Source organism: Motacilla alba, chromosome 7, assembly GCF_015832195.1.
Source record: "Motacilla alba alba isolate MOTALB_02 chromosome 7, Motacilla_alba_V1.0_pri, whole genome shotgun sequence".
NCBI classification, from domain to species: Eukaryota; Metazoa; Chordata; class Aves; order Passeriformes; family Motacillidae; genus Motacilla; species Motacilla alba.
Genome location: NC_052022.1, coordinates 1,992,113 through 2,009,678, shown reverse-complemented (window position 1 = coordinate 2,009,678; position 17,566 = coordinate 1,992,113). Strand labels below are relative to the sequence as shown.

General features: G+C 39.4%; 1 protein-coding gene across 3 annotated transcripts in view; it reads left to right on the top strand.

Moving 5' to 3' along the window:
* LYPD6B (LY6/PLAUR domain containing 6B) overlaps positions 1-17,566 on the top strand; it is a 47,299-nt gene that overhangs the window by 25,731 nt on the left and 4,002 nt on the right. For 2 of the 3 annotated variants that reach the window (XM_038143556.1, XM_038143554.1), the window contains exons 2-4: positions 13,906-14,000; positions 15,116-15,270; positions 16,299-16,397. In XM_038143556.1, coding sequence (XP_037999484.1) covers positions 15,147-15,270; positions 16,299-16,397 — 223 coding nt within the window. In that variant the 5' untranslated portion in view covers positions 13,906-14,000; positions 15,116-15,146. Of the gene's footprint in view, positions 1-8,589; positions 8,678-13,905; positions 14,001-15,115; positions 15,271-16,298; positions 16,398-17,566 lie in introns of all 3 variants that reach the window. The other variant, XM_038143555.1, reaches the window with a different exon arrangement.

Sequence of the window (17,566 nt, the reverse complement as noted above, 5' to 3'; positions counted from 1 at the left end):
GTGCTGCCAGAACCCCTCAGGGCTTTGCCTCCAGCTGGGGCTGCATTTTAGGATTTTCAGGTGAGCCAGCCCCAAAACACGTCCGGAATGTGAGGCAGCTCCCCAGGAAGGGCTGGGAGCGGCAGGGAAAGGCCAGGCTCGGTTTTGGGGCAAGCTGGAGTTCAGCTCCGTGACAGCACCGAGCCTGAGCTGCTCCCGAGTTCCTGCTCAGGGCAGGCTCTGTTTGCTCAGGCAGCTGTGGGGAATGGGGCTGGGAAAATGGGATTCCCTGGGGTTTGTGTCACCTGGGGCTGTCACCCTGCTGCTGCCTCCTTCCCAAAGCCTCTTCCCGCTCCTCGCACCCCCAGCTCCTCCTGGCCCTGCCCCAAGGTTTTTGGTTTGTGGTGTGACTACTTCTGTGGGAATGTAGAGAATTTCTAAGAAGTAAAATCCCAAACACAGAAGTGTGAGATATGTGGGATTGTAGAGGATTTCTAAAAGTAAAATCCCAAAGAGAAAAGTATAACAGTGTTTGTGGGATTGTAGAGGATTTCTAAGAATTAAAATCCCAAACAGAAAAGTGTGACGACATTTGTGGGATTGTAGAGAATTTTTAAAAAGTAAAATCCCAAACACAAAAGTGTGATGATGTTTGTGGGAGTGTTGAGGATTTCTAAGAAGGAAAATCCCAAACAGAAAAGTGTGATGATGTTTGTGGGATTGTAGAGGATTTCTAAAAGTAAAATCCCAAAGAAAAAACTGTGGTGATGTTTGTGGGATTGTAGAGGATTTCTAAGAATTAAAATCCCAAAGGGAAAAGTGTGACAACATTTGTGGGATTGTAGGGGATTTCTAAAAGTAAAATCCCAAACAGAAAAGTATAACAATGTTTGTGGGATTGTAGAGGATTTCTAAGAATTAAAATCCCAAAGGGAAAAGTGTGACGACATTTGTGGGATTGTAGAGAATTCTTAAAAAGTAAAATCCCAAACACAAAAGTGTGATGATGTTTGTGGGATTGTAGAGGATTTCTAAAAATAAAATCCCAAACAGAAAAGTGTGAGATGTGTGGGATTTTAGGGGATTTCTAAAAAGTAAAATCCCAAACAGAAAAGTGTGAGATTTGTGGGATTCTAGGGGATTTCTAAGAAGTAAAATCCCAAAGAGAAAAGTGTGAGATTTGTGGGATTGTAGAGGATTTCTAAGAAGTAAAATCCCAAACACAGAAGTGTGAGATTTGTGGGATTGTAGAGGATTTCTAAGTAAAATCCCAAACAGAAAAGTGTGATAATGTTTGTGGGATTGTAGAGGATTTCTAAAAAGCAAAATCCCAAACACAGAAGTGTGGCAACATGTAGAGGATTTCTAAAAATCCCAAAGGGGAAAGTGTGACATTTGTGGGAGTGTAGAGGATTTTTAAAAATTAAAATTCCAAACAGAAAAGTGTGATGATGTTTGTGGGATTGTAGAGGATTTCTAAGAAGTAAAATCCCAAACAGAAAAGTGTGAGATTTATGGGATTATAGAGGATTTCTATAAGTAAAATCCCAAACAGAGAAGTGTGATGGTGTTTGTGGGATTGTAGAGGATTTCTAAGAAGTAAAATCCCAAAGAGAAAACTGTGCTGGTGTTTGTTTGAGTGCAGAGGATTTCTTAGAGTAAAAGAGAAAAGTGTGATGATGTTCGTGAGAATGTAGAGGGTTTCTGCAGGATTTTTATACAGTGGATGGGAAACCCAGCCCTTTTCAGCCCTCGTGGGAGGAAATGTCCCGGTGCTGCCGGACACCCCGCACAGAGGGATATTTTCCAGGACATTTGTTGTGATAACTGCAGCCCTGAAACTCCCGTTCAGCGTTTTTACAAGCAGAGCACGGCGTCGGCAGAGGTCTGTGAGCAAAGGGATCGTGGAGCAGCAGCATCTGGGTCCTGGTTTCTCATCAGTGTCGGGCCTGGCTAAGCCAAGACTGACGAGCTAGAGCAGGGTTTGTTCTTTAAACCCAGGATTAGGCCTGGCTTTTACAGTGGGAGGTGAGTGGGATGTGGTTCTGACGGAATTTTTTCAGGAAGCCTCTGGGGTCCAAGAGCAGAAGTCTGGTGTGTTCAGATCCAGATTGTCTCCAAAGAGTGAGAATATTTTGTTCTTACCCCGTGTGGGAATTGTGGAGAACTCCAAATTTCACATTTTGTGCTTTCAAACATTTCCTAGAACGCTGCAGTGTCATCACTCAAGCACCAGCTGCTTTCAGTTCAATCCAAAATATCCAATAAAGGGTTTTTTGGGGGGTTTATTTACAGTTTTATCACAGTCTATGGTCAGCTCAGCACTTTGTTAGTGTTATTTGGGACAGTTCTCAATGTTGGAATAGCTGACATTTCAATGAGTAATTATATATATATATATATATATAATTTTATATATTTCATATATAAGTCTAATATATCTATATATAATCTATTCTATATTTTATTTTTAGATACATTTTATTAATATATACATTATATGCATATACATATGAAATGATATCTATTTCTCTATAATACATATTTATATAAAATAGATTAAAATTACATTTTAATATATTTTTAGTGCAAATGCAGCTTATATATTAAATATATATGTTATATTTTATTTTCATATCCATTTCATTAATATATGTAGTTAATATATATTTTAATATATATTTTAAGTAAATGCAGCTTATATATTAAATATATATTTTACATTTTATTTCAGTATGTATTTTATTAATATATGCATTTAATATATATTTATTAGATATTTTAAGTAAATGCAGCTTATATATTAAATATATATTTAATATTTTATTTTAGTATATATTTTATTAATATATGTATTTAATATATATTTCAACATATCTTTTAAGTAAATGCAGCTAATATATTTTTTAGATTTTATTTTTTATGCAATTCATTAATATATGTATTTATATTTTTAATACATACTTTAAGTAAATGCAGCTTATATATTAAATTTATTTTATATTTTTAGTATGTATTTCATTAATATGTGTTTAATATGTATTTTAATATATATTTTAAGTAAATGCAGCTATATATTACATATATTTTTATATTTTAATATATATTTTATTAATATATGTATTTAATATACATATTTTTAATATAATTTTTTAAGTAGATGCAGCTTTGTCCAGCACCTCTAGCTGCTCCTGTGTTTTGTAGAGCAATCTTTGCTCTTCATTCCATGTTCCATTTTTTTTCTTTTCCTGCTGAGGTGTCAGGGGAAACACTAAACCTGAGGGGGGCATAATAATAATAATAATAATAATAATAATAATAATAATAATAATAATAATAATAATAATAATAATAATAATAATAATAATAATAATAATAATAATTTAAAATAGGGAATGATAAAATTTTTGCAGCTCAGAAAAAAAACTGGAAATGGGGAGCACAAAAAGATTCCTGGATTTGCAGGGAAGTCCAGGAGAGCTTTTTGTTTGGCAGTGGGAGTGAGGTCTTGAGGAATTCATTGAAAATACATTTCTGCTGGGGTTTGTACTCTCTCAAGGCTCATCTTGGGTTTTCCTTCTCTTCCACCCCTCATTTCTGCTCCTTCCTGTCACTGTTTCATAAAGGAGGGGATAAAACATTGAGATTTCCCAGGAATAATGAGGAGAGCAAGGAGAATAAAGAGAAATTATGGATTAGCCCAAAGAGAAATGATGGATGAACCCAAAACCCAGAATCAAGTAAGAAAATGTGGAATTTTTCTGGGCATTGGGAGAACACAGCCGCTCCTCCATCTCCCTGTCCTGTCCCAGCCCCAGAACCTCCCACCTGGAGCAAAATAACAAAAAATACCAAAAAATGGAGCAAAATTCAGTGTAAGAATTCAGTGTAAAGGTATTTCTGCTCCTTCCTCTCACTGTTTCTTAAAGGAGGGGATAAAACATTGAGATTTCCCAGGAATAATGAGGAGAGCAAGGAGAATACATGAAATTATGGATGAGCCCAAAAAACCACAAATCAAGTAAGAAAATGTGGAATTTTTTTGGGCATTGGGAGGACACAGCTGCTTCTCCATCTCCCTGTCCTGTCCCAGCCCCAGAACCTCCAACCTGGAGCAAAATAACAAAAAATACCAAAAAATGGAGCAAAATTCAGTGTAAGAATTCAGTGTAAAGATATTTCTGCTCCTTCCTCTCACTGTTTCTTAACGGAGGGGATAAAACATTGAGATTTCCCAGGAATAATGAGGAGAGCAAGGAGAATACAGAGAAATTATGGATGAGCCCAAAAACCACAAATGAAGTAAGAAAATGTGGAATTTTTTTGGGCATTGGGAGGACACAGCTGCTTCTCCATCTCCCTGTCCTGTCCCAGCCCCAGAACCTCCAACCTGGAGCAAAATAACAAAAAATAACAAAAAATGGAGCAAAATAACCAAGAAAAAAAGCAAAAATGGATCAAAATACCAGAAAACTCCCCCAGCTGGGTGAGGAGGAGCATCCCAGGTCCTCGTGGTGCCAAGGATTGCTGTCCCAGCTTTCCGGGCCCGGGAGGTACGTGTGGCACAGAGCAGGAGGATTTCACCTGGATGGGATTCTGCAGCTTTAGTCATAATTAAATTGGGATTATTTCTTTTCTCCCCACCCTGTTTTCCCCACCCTGCCCTTGCAAGCCTTTGAAGAGAGGCCAGAAGGCTGCCAAGGCTGTCACAGTGCTGGCTCTGGAGCCATTCCAGGCTCAGGGAATTCTGCCAGCTCAAAAAATTTATCAAACAGGGGCAGGAGATGATCCCAGCCACAAAATTGCTGCTCCTTGGGGCAGCTTCTGGAGATAACATTTATTTTGTAAAGATTTCTGTCATTTATTTTCATTATCGTTTATTTTTTATCATTTATTTTATGTTTTATCATTATTTTAACATTTGTTTTTTGAAGATTTTTTTCCGTCTTACGAACGGTCGTAAAGATGGAGAAGGAGCCTGGTTTTGGCTCCCAGCTCTACACCAGATTTACACCTGGGTGTAAATCCAGCCCTGACTGGATTAAATTCATCAATAAAGGTCCTTGTGGTCATCACCTGGAGGCTTTTCCTTCTGCTCTGCAGGAATGCCTGTGGCTCTCCGTTTTTCATGGAAAAAATGTTCATTTTTTATCTTTAATTTCAGCACTGGTTGGATAAATCCTGGCTGTTTCTGTGCTTTAGGAAAGGCCATAATCCCACTAAATTATATATTGGATTTGAAATCCAGTATATAATTCATATATTAAAATATATTTATTTCTATATTCTATTCTATATTCTATATTATTATATTCTATATTATTATATTATATTATATTATATTATATTTATTATATTTTATTATATTATATTATTATATCACATTATATCATATTATATTATATTATATTATATTATATTATATTATATTATATTATATTATATTATATTATATTATATTATATTATATATCTTATAATATTTATATATTCTATTTAGAATATAAATCTCTATAGAAATATACATTTATATATTATATATAACATTATTATATATATAATATTTATAATAATTTATATAAAAACATTTATGTATAAATTATGTATCTATTTATTTATAATTATATATATTGGGCATATATATATATATATATATATATATATATATATATATATATATATATATATATATATATATTTTGGGGCCTGGTTCTTAGGTTTTGACTTTTTTTCCCAACAAATCTGCTTCTTTGGAGGTTATTGAGTGTAAAATTCCACGTGTGTCTATAAAAACACAACATTTCTGGCTGCCTGCAGATACCTCCCAGTCTGTCAAGGATTAAATGATGTTTAAGGCGTGAAATTATTCCTTAATATTGGAAAAATGGGAAGGCTGGGGCGTTGTCTTGGGTGGGAGATGTTTGCCAGTTGGAATTTGGTCTCTTCCAAGTCTTACCCTAATAAATTGACGTTTTAATGTGAATTTATTAGGTTTTATTAGGTTTTATTGGTTTTATTTTTTATATGTCTTAGCATAATAAATTGACATTTTCCCTTGCTTGATACTGACTTTTTGGAGAGCACCTAAACCTCATTATGAATAATGCTAATTACTCATTTGGAATCATTTCTGCGGGGGCTCCTCCAGCAGTTAATTAATTTCCTCGTGCCTGGCTATTGATTACTCAGATTATTTCCATCAATCTGCGCCTGGTCCGGCCCTTTCCATATCTCATCTCTTGTCTTTGCCTCGCTTCTCACGTGCCCCCTTTTCCTCTCCAAATTTGGCTTTATTTAAAGGCCTTAAGCCATAAAACCCTGCCCGAGTGAACTTTTTGACCCCATTTTTGATAGCAGCAGCTGCAGAACTTTATCTTTGCCCAGAGCTTTGTGCTGTTTCTGCGGTGCCTGATAAGAGCTGGAGGAATCCTACCCCTGCTCCAGCATCTCCTCACTCTGCTCCAGGAAAAATTGGTATTTTTATGCTTAGATAGCTTCAAAAAGCAAAATCTCCCCACTCGGGTCCAGGAAAAAATGATATATTTATGCTTAGATGGCTGCAAAAAGCAAAATCATAAGAAATTTTTAATTCTAAATTCATTCTTTGTCCTGTGAGGAAAAGCAGAAATTTTTATTCTCTTCTTGGCCAATGAGTTTCTTTTTTTTGGCGTAAAAATCCTTCCTGCCATCATTGTTTATGAATTGTTTTTGTGGTTTGAGTTCTTTGGAATGAGCTGATGAATATTTTAATGGGATTTCTGCTTTCAGGAGTGTTCCCAATCCATTAGATCAGCACCAGCCCCTAAAAGGTTTCATCCTATAGATTTTTTTTGTTCATCCTGCTGTAGGTTTTTACAGGGACAACTGAAAGGTGGATGTGGAATTGGTGGGGTCGTAATTCCTGTGTTCTCATGGCTGAGTTTTGTAAATTGAATTTTTCCTTCTGCATAAAAAAGTTGCATTTTCATGGCTGAGTTTTGTAAATTGAATTTTGCCTTCTGCATAAAAAAAGTTGTGTTCTCATGGCTGAACTTTGTAAATTGAATTTTTCCTTCTGCATAAAAAAAGCTGTGGGTTCATGGCTGAATTTCATAAATTGATTTTTTCCTTCTGCATAAAAAAAAGCTGTGTTCTCATGGCTGAGTTTTGTAAATTGAATTTTTCCTTCTGCATTAAAAAAGCTGTGGTTTCATGGCTGAATTTTGAAAATTGAATTTTGCCTTCTGCATAAAAAAGTTGCAATCTCATGGCTGAGTTTTGTAAACTGGATTTTTCCTTCTGCATAAAAAAGCTGTGTTCTCGTGGTTGAGTTTTGTAAATTGGATTTTCTCTTCTGCATATAAAAGCTGTGTTCTCATGGCTGAGTTTTGTCCACTGGATTTTTCCTCCATGCAGGAGTGTGGGATTTGCCTGGCAGTGTCCCAGGCCAGGCTGGATGGGGCTGGGAGCAGCCTGGGGCAGGGGCAGGTGGGCAGGCTGGCATGGGATGAGCTTTCGGGTCCCTCTCAAGCCAAACCCCATCATTTCTAGGACAAGCCTGGAGGAGGACATTCCCAGCTCTCTCCCAAGCAGCTGCGTTGAGCTCCAACACCCCAACATCCCCAAACCCTCCAATTCTGCAGCCAATGGCAAAGCACAAAGCCCCTTCCCTTTCCCCAAAGCGCCTCCTGCTCTTTCCTTGGAAGCTCTGCCGTGTCTGGCACCTCCTCCCTCCACCCTTCCCTGCTTTCCCTGCCCTCTCCCCCATCCCTGCTCCTTTCCCAAAACTGAGCAATGGTCAGTTTTTCCAGGGAGTTGCAGCTCTTCATCTTTAGGGTCTCCTCCACATTTATTTTTTTGTTCCTCTAAATCCTGAACTCCAGGGGAAAGCAGCACAATGCACACAAAAATATTGATTTATTTGGAGTTCTGTACTCCAAACTGATCGGCCTTTGTAGCAAAACCAAAGGGAAAATTAAATTCTCATTATTACTAGTAATATATTCATTTTCCTTTTGTTAACTCTGTCAATTTTCATGGATTACACCCATTATCCCAGCTCAGAAATTCCTTCCATTAAATGACCTTAAGCAGTCAAGGATTTTGGGAGATGATGAGGGAGGGACACAGGGCAGGGTGAATCAATATCTTCAATTATATGAATGGATATATTGCTATATATATATGAATATACTCTTTTCAAAGATTGAATATATATTATCTATATACATATATGTATGAATATTTTATATTATTTTAAAAGATGGAATGAATAGATGTATTATATATATATTATATATGTGAGTATATTATATTATTTTAATAGATGGAATTAATATATATAATATATAATTATATATGTATTAATATATTCTTCTAGAACATGGAATGAATATATGTATTATATATTTTTATATATATATGAATATATTATTTTAAGAGATTGAATGAGTATATGTTTTATATATATATTTCTATATGTGTGTGAATATATTCTTTTAAAAGACTGAATGAATATATATAATATATACAAATATAGATGTATGAATATACTAAGTTCTTTTAAAAGAGTGAATGAATATATGTATTATATTTTTAATATATATATGAATATATTATGTTATTTTCCAAGGTGGAATTCTCTTCTCTCAGAGGCAGAGGAAGGCACCTGGTGCACAATTTTCCCCACTGCTCCCTGCAGCAGCTGCGCCCATTTCTGTGTAGGTATCACAATATTTAGAATATTTTAAGACATTTCCAGGCACCGAGGAGGTTTTTTTGGAGCAGCATCCCTTTATCCCGACCACAACCATCCCCTGAATTGGTCAGGAATGTTGGCTCTGGCTTTTTTCCCTTTTCAGCCCCCAAAGTCCATTCATGGTGGGCGAGAGCCCAGAATTGCAGCATAAACTTCTCTTATTTCAAAAGGTTGTTAAACCTCTTTTTTTTTCCCTCTGTAATAAAGTTTATTGCTTCCTCTGTCTTTGCCTGGCATTGTGTGAGGGGGAGATTTCCCCTGGCTGGGTAGTTTTGTCCTGTAGAATCCCCCAGGATTAAAAAAAAACCCTAAAAAAGGCCTTAAGGCTCTAAAATGTGCTGATTCAGCGATTTTTTTTAATATTCTCCACTAATTAATTTATCCTGACCCTTGTCTCTATATTATATATTAATATATTTTATTTTATTAATGTAATTATATCTTTTATATTGTGTCCATATTTTATTTTACTGGGGCCATATTTCATTAATTTTTTATTTGTAAATTTTTAGTTATTATATATTTCTATTTCTATTTTATTTAATTGTCCCATGGATCCAGCCCATCCTTTCTCTTCCCTGTTTTCCCTCCTCTGTCACCCACAGTGCTCACCTCTAATTTTCAGGCGAATTTCAATTTAATTTTCAATTTTTTTTTTTTGCAATTTCACCTCGAATTGCAGGAATAACTCAAGGATGTTCTTTGTGAACCTTTCCATGGTTGGGGGATTTCATCCAGCAGCTCACACTCAAAATTCTGTTCCAGGCTGACACCTGGGATTGAAGATGCTGAATTTGGGAATATTTCAGGCCTTTTTTTTTGTTTTTTGTGCAGCTCCTGGAAGGAGAATTGGTTTTATTTTGTGTCAATTCCTGAATTATCCATTCAGCACCTTAGAGGGATCACAGTGAAAGGAATGAGCTCTGAAACTCTTTGATTTTTCATATTCCCAGAAAATGTTGGGAGAAATTCCTTGGCCTGCTTGAGGGACAGAATCCTGTAGGATTTATTCCCCACTGGCAATTTCTAAACGTCGTTTAACCCCTAACAAAGGGGAATTTCTGAGCTGGGATAATGGGAGTAATCCATGAAGATTGACAGAGTTAACAAAAGGAAAATGAATATATTACTAGTAATAATGAGAATTTAATTTTCCCTTTGGTTTTGCTACAAAGGCCGATCAGTTTGGAGTACAGAACTCCAAATAAATCAATATTTTTGTGTGCATTGTGCTGCCTTCCCCTGGAGTTCAGGATTTAGAGGAACAACAAAATAAATGTGGAGGAGACCCTGAAGATGAAGAGGCGCAACTTCCTGGAAAAACTGACCATTGCTCAGTTTTGGGAAAGGAGCAGGGATGGGGGAGAGGGCAGGGAAAGCAGGGAAGGGTGGAGGGAGGAGGTGCCAGACACGGCAGAGCTTCCAAGGAAAGAGCAGGAGGCGCTTTGGGGAAAGGGAAGGGGCTTTGTGCTTTGCCATTGGCTGCAGAATTGGAGGGTTTGGGGATGTTGGGGTGCTGGAGCTCAACGCAGCTGCTTGGGAGAGAGCTGGGAATGTCCTCCTCCAGGCTTGTCCTAGAAATGATGGGGTTTGGCTTGAGAGGGACCCGAAAGCTCATCCCATGCCAGCCTGCCCACCTGCCCCTGCCCCAGGCTGCTCCCAGCCCCATCCAGCCTGGCCTGGGACACTGCCAGGCAAATCCCACACTCCTGCATGGAGGAGAAAAAATCCAATTTCAAAACTCAGCCATGAAAACACAGCTTTTTTTTATGCAGAAGGAAAAATCCAATTTACAAAATTCAGCCATGAAACCACAGCTTTTTTAATGCAGAAGGAAAAATTCAATTTACAAAACTCAGCCATGAAAACACAGCTTTTTTATGGAGAAGGCAAAATTCAGTTTACAAAGTTCAGCCATGAAACCACAGCTTTTTTTATGCAGAAGGAAAAACTCAATTTACAAAACTCAGCCATGAGAACACAGCAATTATTACCCCACCAATTCCACATCCACCCTTCAGTTCTCCCTATAAAAACCTGCACCAGGATGAACAACAAAATCTATAAGGATGAAATCTGTTTGGGCCCTGTACATTTAATTTTGTGAATCTGAGTCTCAGGGAAAGGAAAAAAAAAAAGCTGCTTATTCCTGTAATCTCTTTTCTCCAGAGCCATATTAAATTCCAATTTCCAGCCTTGCACAGGTGAGGGGGAAATTCAAACCAGTTGCAGGTGATGTACAAAAGCTGTTCCAAACTCAACTTTTGGCCATCCAGGGCTTTGGCAAAGCTCAGCTCTTTGAGGAAATGGAAAACTGGCAGAAATTTAATCTCATTAATGGATTTTTAGTTAAAATAAATTATTTTCCACATGGGGAAAATCCGTCCATCCACGATGGGGGATTCTGGCTGTTAACCTGCATGTCAGTTTGAGCTGTGAAAGGAATAATGCGCTTTTCATTCCGTGTTTTCAGCCCACAAATCCTTCACTCCAGCGATGCTTCCCCGGTTTATCGTGTTCATCAGGGATTATTTTCATTCTGAAATCATCTTGTGTTTGGTGCAGTCAGACACCTCCCGTGCCAACATCCTCCCCCGAGCTAAACGATGTTGTGCTTCACTTTTACAAGATCTCAGATAAAGAACTCGGTAATTTCTTGTAATTAAGGCCAAATTTTCGTTCCAAGTGGGGCTCTGGGTGCAGCCAAGGGAAATGTGTGGTGGTTAAAGATCCGGTGGATGAGTTCACTTTGATTCTGTCACTGTTGCTCCTTGCAGATGTCTGTCAGTGTGATGTAAAATCCATTTTTCTGGGGTGTGTTGTGATAATAATAAAATGCTGTGAGGCAAAAAGTGAACAAATACAGACTTAACTCAGCCGGGGAAAAAAAAAAAGATAAAACTTCCACAGCAAAGGGTTTTTAATTTGCAGATCTGCAATCATTTTGGGGTGCTTTGATATGTCAAAATATTCACTTCCCCCCCCCCCTTTTCATTTTAAATGTGTCAGCTTGTTTCCTAAAGAAAATTTTGAGGTTTTTAAAGATTTGTTCTGCCGCCTCTTCCCTGGCTGAGTTTTGCAGGAATTAAATGATCTCCAGAGGAGAACATGAGAATGGGGCAGCCAGGGAGCTCTTTCTGCCCTTTTAGCCAAGCTGGATTTCCTCTGTGGCCTTTGGGATTTGTGAGCAGGGCCACGTCAGGTGTTGGGTTTTACCTTTCCAGCCCCAAACAGAAAATTCCTTTCTGCCTGTGCATCCCCCATGTCCTGAAGTGCAATTTAACAAGCTTAACAGAAGCATTTGCAATTATCTGACAGCACCTGAAGATTGCTTACTAAATGACAGCAGGAAGTTTCATTTGTGTTCCATGTCTGATGTTCACTCTGCTAATCCTCCACTGAGCCTGCCAGGAAAAACAATGTCAACAGGCTGGAATTTTATTAAAATCAGAAAGCAGGGATGCTGCTTCCCGCTTTTCCATCACGCCCTGCGAGGTTCCAGCCTTCTGGAATCTTTTAATTCCTTCAGCCGTTGTGTTCCTGGCTGTTTTCTTGGAATGGGTTTTAGTCACAGGGGTTTTTTATAGCACTCAGCCCTTCCCTTTTGGGTTGTCTTCCCTCCCCCAGGAAAGCTGGAGCTCCCTGTTTGCTCCTGTTTATGTAAGTTAATCTTCCATGTTGTGACATTTCCCTCCCCCCCTCATTAATGAGAGCTCCTAATTGGGCCTAATGAAACATTTACTCACTCTGCTAGATAATATTATCTGCGAGCTCGACAGAGATAAGGCTCTGTGGGGAAAATAAGCTTTTGAAAGATCCTGGGTGAGATATGAAAGCCATTTTTGGGCCAATATTTTCTTATTTGGTTGGAGAACGCCCTTGTGGTGCAGCTGTGTAACCAAGCCATGGCAAACACCATCCATTATTTATTGGCCTGCTTGGCAAACAAGGACACCTTTGACTCCATCAGGTTGGGAGGTCGATTTACTGAGCCTTGCCCCCAGCCAGAGTCACTTTTTTTGTGTTTATATTCCCTCAGATTTTCCATTTGGCACGAGGGAAAGCCAGAGGAGCCTGGGGGAGGGGAGCAGGGGGGAGCCTGGGTCTGCAGCAAACTGGCACAAGTGGAATTGTGCCTTTTATTTCTGCCCAGGTGCTTCAGATCCAGTTACAGCCCATAAAGGCAGAGTTTCCTCGAGCCAGCAGCAAATACAGGGCAAGGAGAGAAGTCTTGGAAATGTTGGAGTGATTCAATTCCCTCCCTTCACGCAGAGTTAAATGGAAATCATTTAAAAATGCTTGAAGTGCACTGTAATTTTGTGAAATTCTTGATCAAAACTGGCTTGCTTGAGCTATTCCATGGATATAATCAGGATATTCCAAGGATTTTAGTGTCCCAGGCCAGGTTGGAAGGGCTTGGAGCGAGCTGAAGGCGTGGAAGGGGAAGGGAGTTGAGACTGGATGAGCTTTAAATTCCCTTCCAACCCAAACCATCCTGGAATTCCAGGATAAACAGTTATTTGCAAGGGATCCAGGAAGGAGAGCGAGGACTTGAGGCACAGAAAAGACTCTTCTCATCTGGTTACCACCATCCCTCAAGCATTTTTAAGGTTAGGATCCTTCTTGGAGTCAGGAACTCTGCATCCGTGATGGTGCAGGGGCACAAGCACGAGGTGATATTGGGATCAGGAATGTGTGGCTCTGGGAATTGCAGCCTTGGAATGAGTTGGAATTCCAGGAGTTAGGTCCCTGCAGTGTGTGGAGCTGATCTGTTTGTTCATCAGCCTCTCACTGGTTTGTCTTCACTCAGGTTCCCTTGCTGCGCTTCTGTTTTGGGCAGAATCCTGGGGAAAGTTGGGATATCTCTGGAGTGGGAATGTTCACGGGTGTGGTCCCACCCAGGTCATCCCCTCGCAATGGTTTTCCTGGAGGAAACTCATCCTCGGGGGTGGGCTGAGCCTCATTCCTTCAGGTTTTGTCTTTTATTTGTCTTTCATGGCACTGGAATATCCCAGGAAGGAGGGAATTTCAGTTTCTGCAGTGCCGCAGCACTCGGTGAGAGCCACATTGTGTAGTTCAAGTGCTTCTGTGGATATTTCATTATAAACCCCTAATTTTTATCTTAATTTAATGCCAATTTGTGTCTTGAAAACAGAATTTTGATGGTCTGTTGCTGCTTGTTCTCCACAGATTCTTCTGCCGAATCCTTCTGATCCTGGGCTGCAGCCAGAAGAAATCTGGACCATCCTATGGAAAAGAGTGTTGGGAGTGCACAGGGAGCAGAGGTAGGCTGTGACTTTGGAATATCTCCTGAAATGCATCCACAAAGCCAAGGTTTAATAAGCAGATCTCAAGCAGTATGCTTGAATTCACAATAAAATTCACAATTCCTAAAATCCTGCTGTTTGCTTGGTTGGCAGAACCATCTCCACTGGCCAAGGAAAAACCCCAACCAATCCAAAAAAAATGCAGGGAAAAGAGGAAATGCAGGGAAAATTCCTGGAGTTCTCTGCTGAGCACCATTTCCAGCCTGGCCAGGGTGTGCCTGGAAGTTTGGAGGGAATGCCTTTGGCTCTGGTTTGGCAGGAGCCTCCACTCCAGCTTGTTTGTCCTGCTGGGAATTTGCATGGGAGGAGTGAGGTTGTGATTTGTAATATCTGAATCAGGCTCCAGGGTCGCTGGAGTTTGCCACAATTCCCTGTTTTTGTCTGGAGGTGTGGAAATCTAAATACCCGCCTGAGCAAAGTGCTCAGTTCTTCTCTCTAGAGCCTTGGCAGAGCACCCAGGGGGCCCCAAATAAGTGGATTTTTGGGTGATTGCACCTCATCCCTGTGAACTTTCCACCCTGCCCTTCTCCAAAACATCCGTGCCATCTTCCTTAGCATTCCCTTGGGATGCACTTAAAAAGAAATAAATTGAATTTACACATACAAATTTTAATGCTATGACAGTGCAAAGTGAGCTTAAAATTCAGATGATGCAGCTCGTCTGGAGTGAAATTTATTTATCTCAGGTAAGGGATTGGTTGTTGGTGTTAAAACTGAGATTTCTCTGCGTTCAGTGCTGTTTATTCCACACTGTTTCAAGTTGGATCTGAAGGACCTCAATCCTGTTTATTTTTAGGAATCCTTCCAGGGAATTTTTAAGGCTCCCGTTGCTCAGGAGGACAAATAGATGAAAGAGATGACGTGAACTTGAGTTTATTTTGCAAGTTCCAGCCCTCTGTGAGGGGTTCTGGCCAGCAGAAGGCACCACCAGCTCAGCTTTGCGCCGCTCAGCCGCTCGCCGGCATTCCCGGCTGGATCCCCGCGCTTCCAGCGGGATTTGGCAGGAAATTCACCATCCCACACCTCAGATCCTCACAAATCCCGCTGAGTAATGTGTTCCCTTGCTTTTCCAGGCCTGAGGGGCGGGGGTTTCCCTGTGCAGTGATGCCCGGGATGGGGGCGTTGCGGTGCGCGCTGGCCGCAGCCGTTCTCCCGCTCCTCATCCTCTCAGGACTTTGGGCTTCCGCTGAGAACATCAACTTCTACAACATCAGGCCTCCGCTAGACCGTAAGTAGCTTTTTTTTTATGGAATTCTGGCCTTTTCTCTATGTAATCCTAGCTTAAAATCGTAATTATTTTGCCCCATCCTCCCAGCCCTTTGCGTCTCAGCTGCTCGTCTCCAAAGAAACTTTAAAATAAACATTCTGCTTCTCGCCCCACAGCACTTGGTCCTTAACACTTGACAAGTTGACTAAATGAAAATAAATCAAGTCGTTGCCAAATGAAAGAGTGCACGAGGACTTTGGCATTTTAAGGGCCTTTCTTGTATTATTTCTGTCTCCCTGCAGAGGAAATTATGCAGCGGTTTCCTTGTAAATAATCCAGAACAGGTGGTTTTGGTCTTTTATCTTGCTGGGGGTTTTGTAAGGGGAGGAATAGGTGTTGCTGCATGCAATTAATTCACTCTGAAGGTAATTAAAAACCTCGTGGGACCTGTGAAGCCAGTTGCCACTAATGGCATCATCTTTTAATTTTTTTTTTTCCCTCTTATCTGGCATCACCAGTGTTCCATCCCTTCATTTGCATTATCTGCATCATTAAAACAGCCAGGGTATAATAGCTGGAATAATACCTGCCCCTAATGAACCCTGCACCTTCCAACAATCCATTGAAGTAATGGAAATAGGATTTTGAAAGACCTTTTGTTTAAAGGATCCAGCTTCTCCTTCCGAGTGGGAGGTCAAGATCTGGAAATGCAGTTTTTCCATCAAAGGAAAATGTAGATTTATGTTTGCTCCACGAGGAGGGAGAGAAACTCTTCCCTCTTCCCTGCTTTTCCCACCACTGCCTCAATTTTGGATGGTGAGAGTGAAAACATGAGGATGTATTTTGAGTTCAAGCCTAGAGAGAAAAAAAAAGCTAAAAGCTTTCTGCAAGACTTGTTTTATTTGTCTAACAGTGAAAATATGTAAATATATAGGATTTATTTCTGCAAATACATGCGTGTACAAGCATCATTTTGAATATTTTAATTTTTTTTCCTCAATGCTTCCCAACCCGACTGTATTTTAATGCCTTTTTTAACCCTTTCCAAGCCACACCATTCCCAAACAGTTTCAAGTGCTTTACCTGTGACAACGCGGTGGACAACTACAACTGCAACAGATGGGCTGAAGACAGGTGGTGTCCTGAAAGTGAGTGAGGCTGGATAAGGAGATATTAAATATTTGTGATATTTAGACTTGCTTTTCCCTGGCTCACCCCCTTGGAGAAGTCTGGCTCATTCATGGCATTAATGACATTAATTTGCCAGCACACTTTTGTTGTTGGTAATGCTGAGCCAGGTGTTTTCTGCTCAGCAGAAATTTTGGCCATTCCAGAGTGTAAAGAAACAGTGAAAAATTCTTTATCTCCATCTCTCTCAGTCTTATATAATATATAACAAAATATTAACATACAAGCATTTAAAATAATGGTACTGTTTTAATATTAAATTAAATATTAATCTTGAATTGAATATTAATATTTTAATATAACATTATTTAAGATAATGTTAGTGTTTTTAATAATAGATCATTGTTAATTAGCTGTGTATGTTTCTCTGTGTATATATCTAATTATGTGCTTCCCAAGAGTTAATTTTAATCTTGTTTGAAACACTTGAAGAATTTCCTCTGAAGCTTTATTCTCCTTAGAGTGTAAAGCTGCAGTGAAAAATTATTTATCTCCATCTCCCCGTTTTATATAACAACAAAAAATTAATATTCAAACAGATTTTTAATAATACACTCATATTAATTACCTATATTTGTTTCTCTGTGTATATATACATAATTATGGGCTTCCCAAGCGTTAATTTAAAGGTGTTGTTTAAAAAAACCTGAAGAATTTCCTCTGTAGCTTTATTCCCTTCCCTTTGGACACCATCCCAAAATTTCCTGTTCTTAGCGAGCAGCAGGACCTGCCTGACTGGGGCTCACACCTGTGCTGGGGAGGATGAAGCTCAGAAAAGAATGGAAATGTTTCCTCATTTTTCACCCCGGTGACATTCACGGGAGCGGTGGGAAAGGGGAAGAAGCAGAGCAGGGGAATGAGGAAACAAACCTGAAACCGCTGCCAAAAAGAGGACAGAAATAAAAATAAACGTGTGGGTGATGGTGCTAATTAGTAATTTCAATCAAAGCGGCCTTGCTGGAGGTTTGAAGGGTCAGCTGAGATTTCAAAGTAATTAATTACTTGCTAAAAATGCTCTTTTGATCAAGTCGCAAACGATTCTGTAGCGCCATTTTCTGGGAATGGTTTCCTGAGCTGTGGATGTGAAACGCTGTTGGGGAGGACCAGCGATGGCAGTCAAACTCCAGAT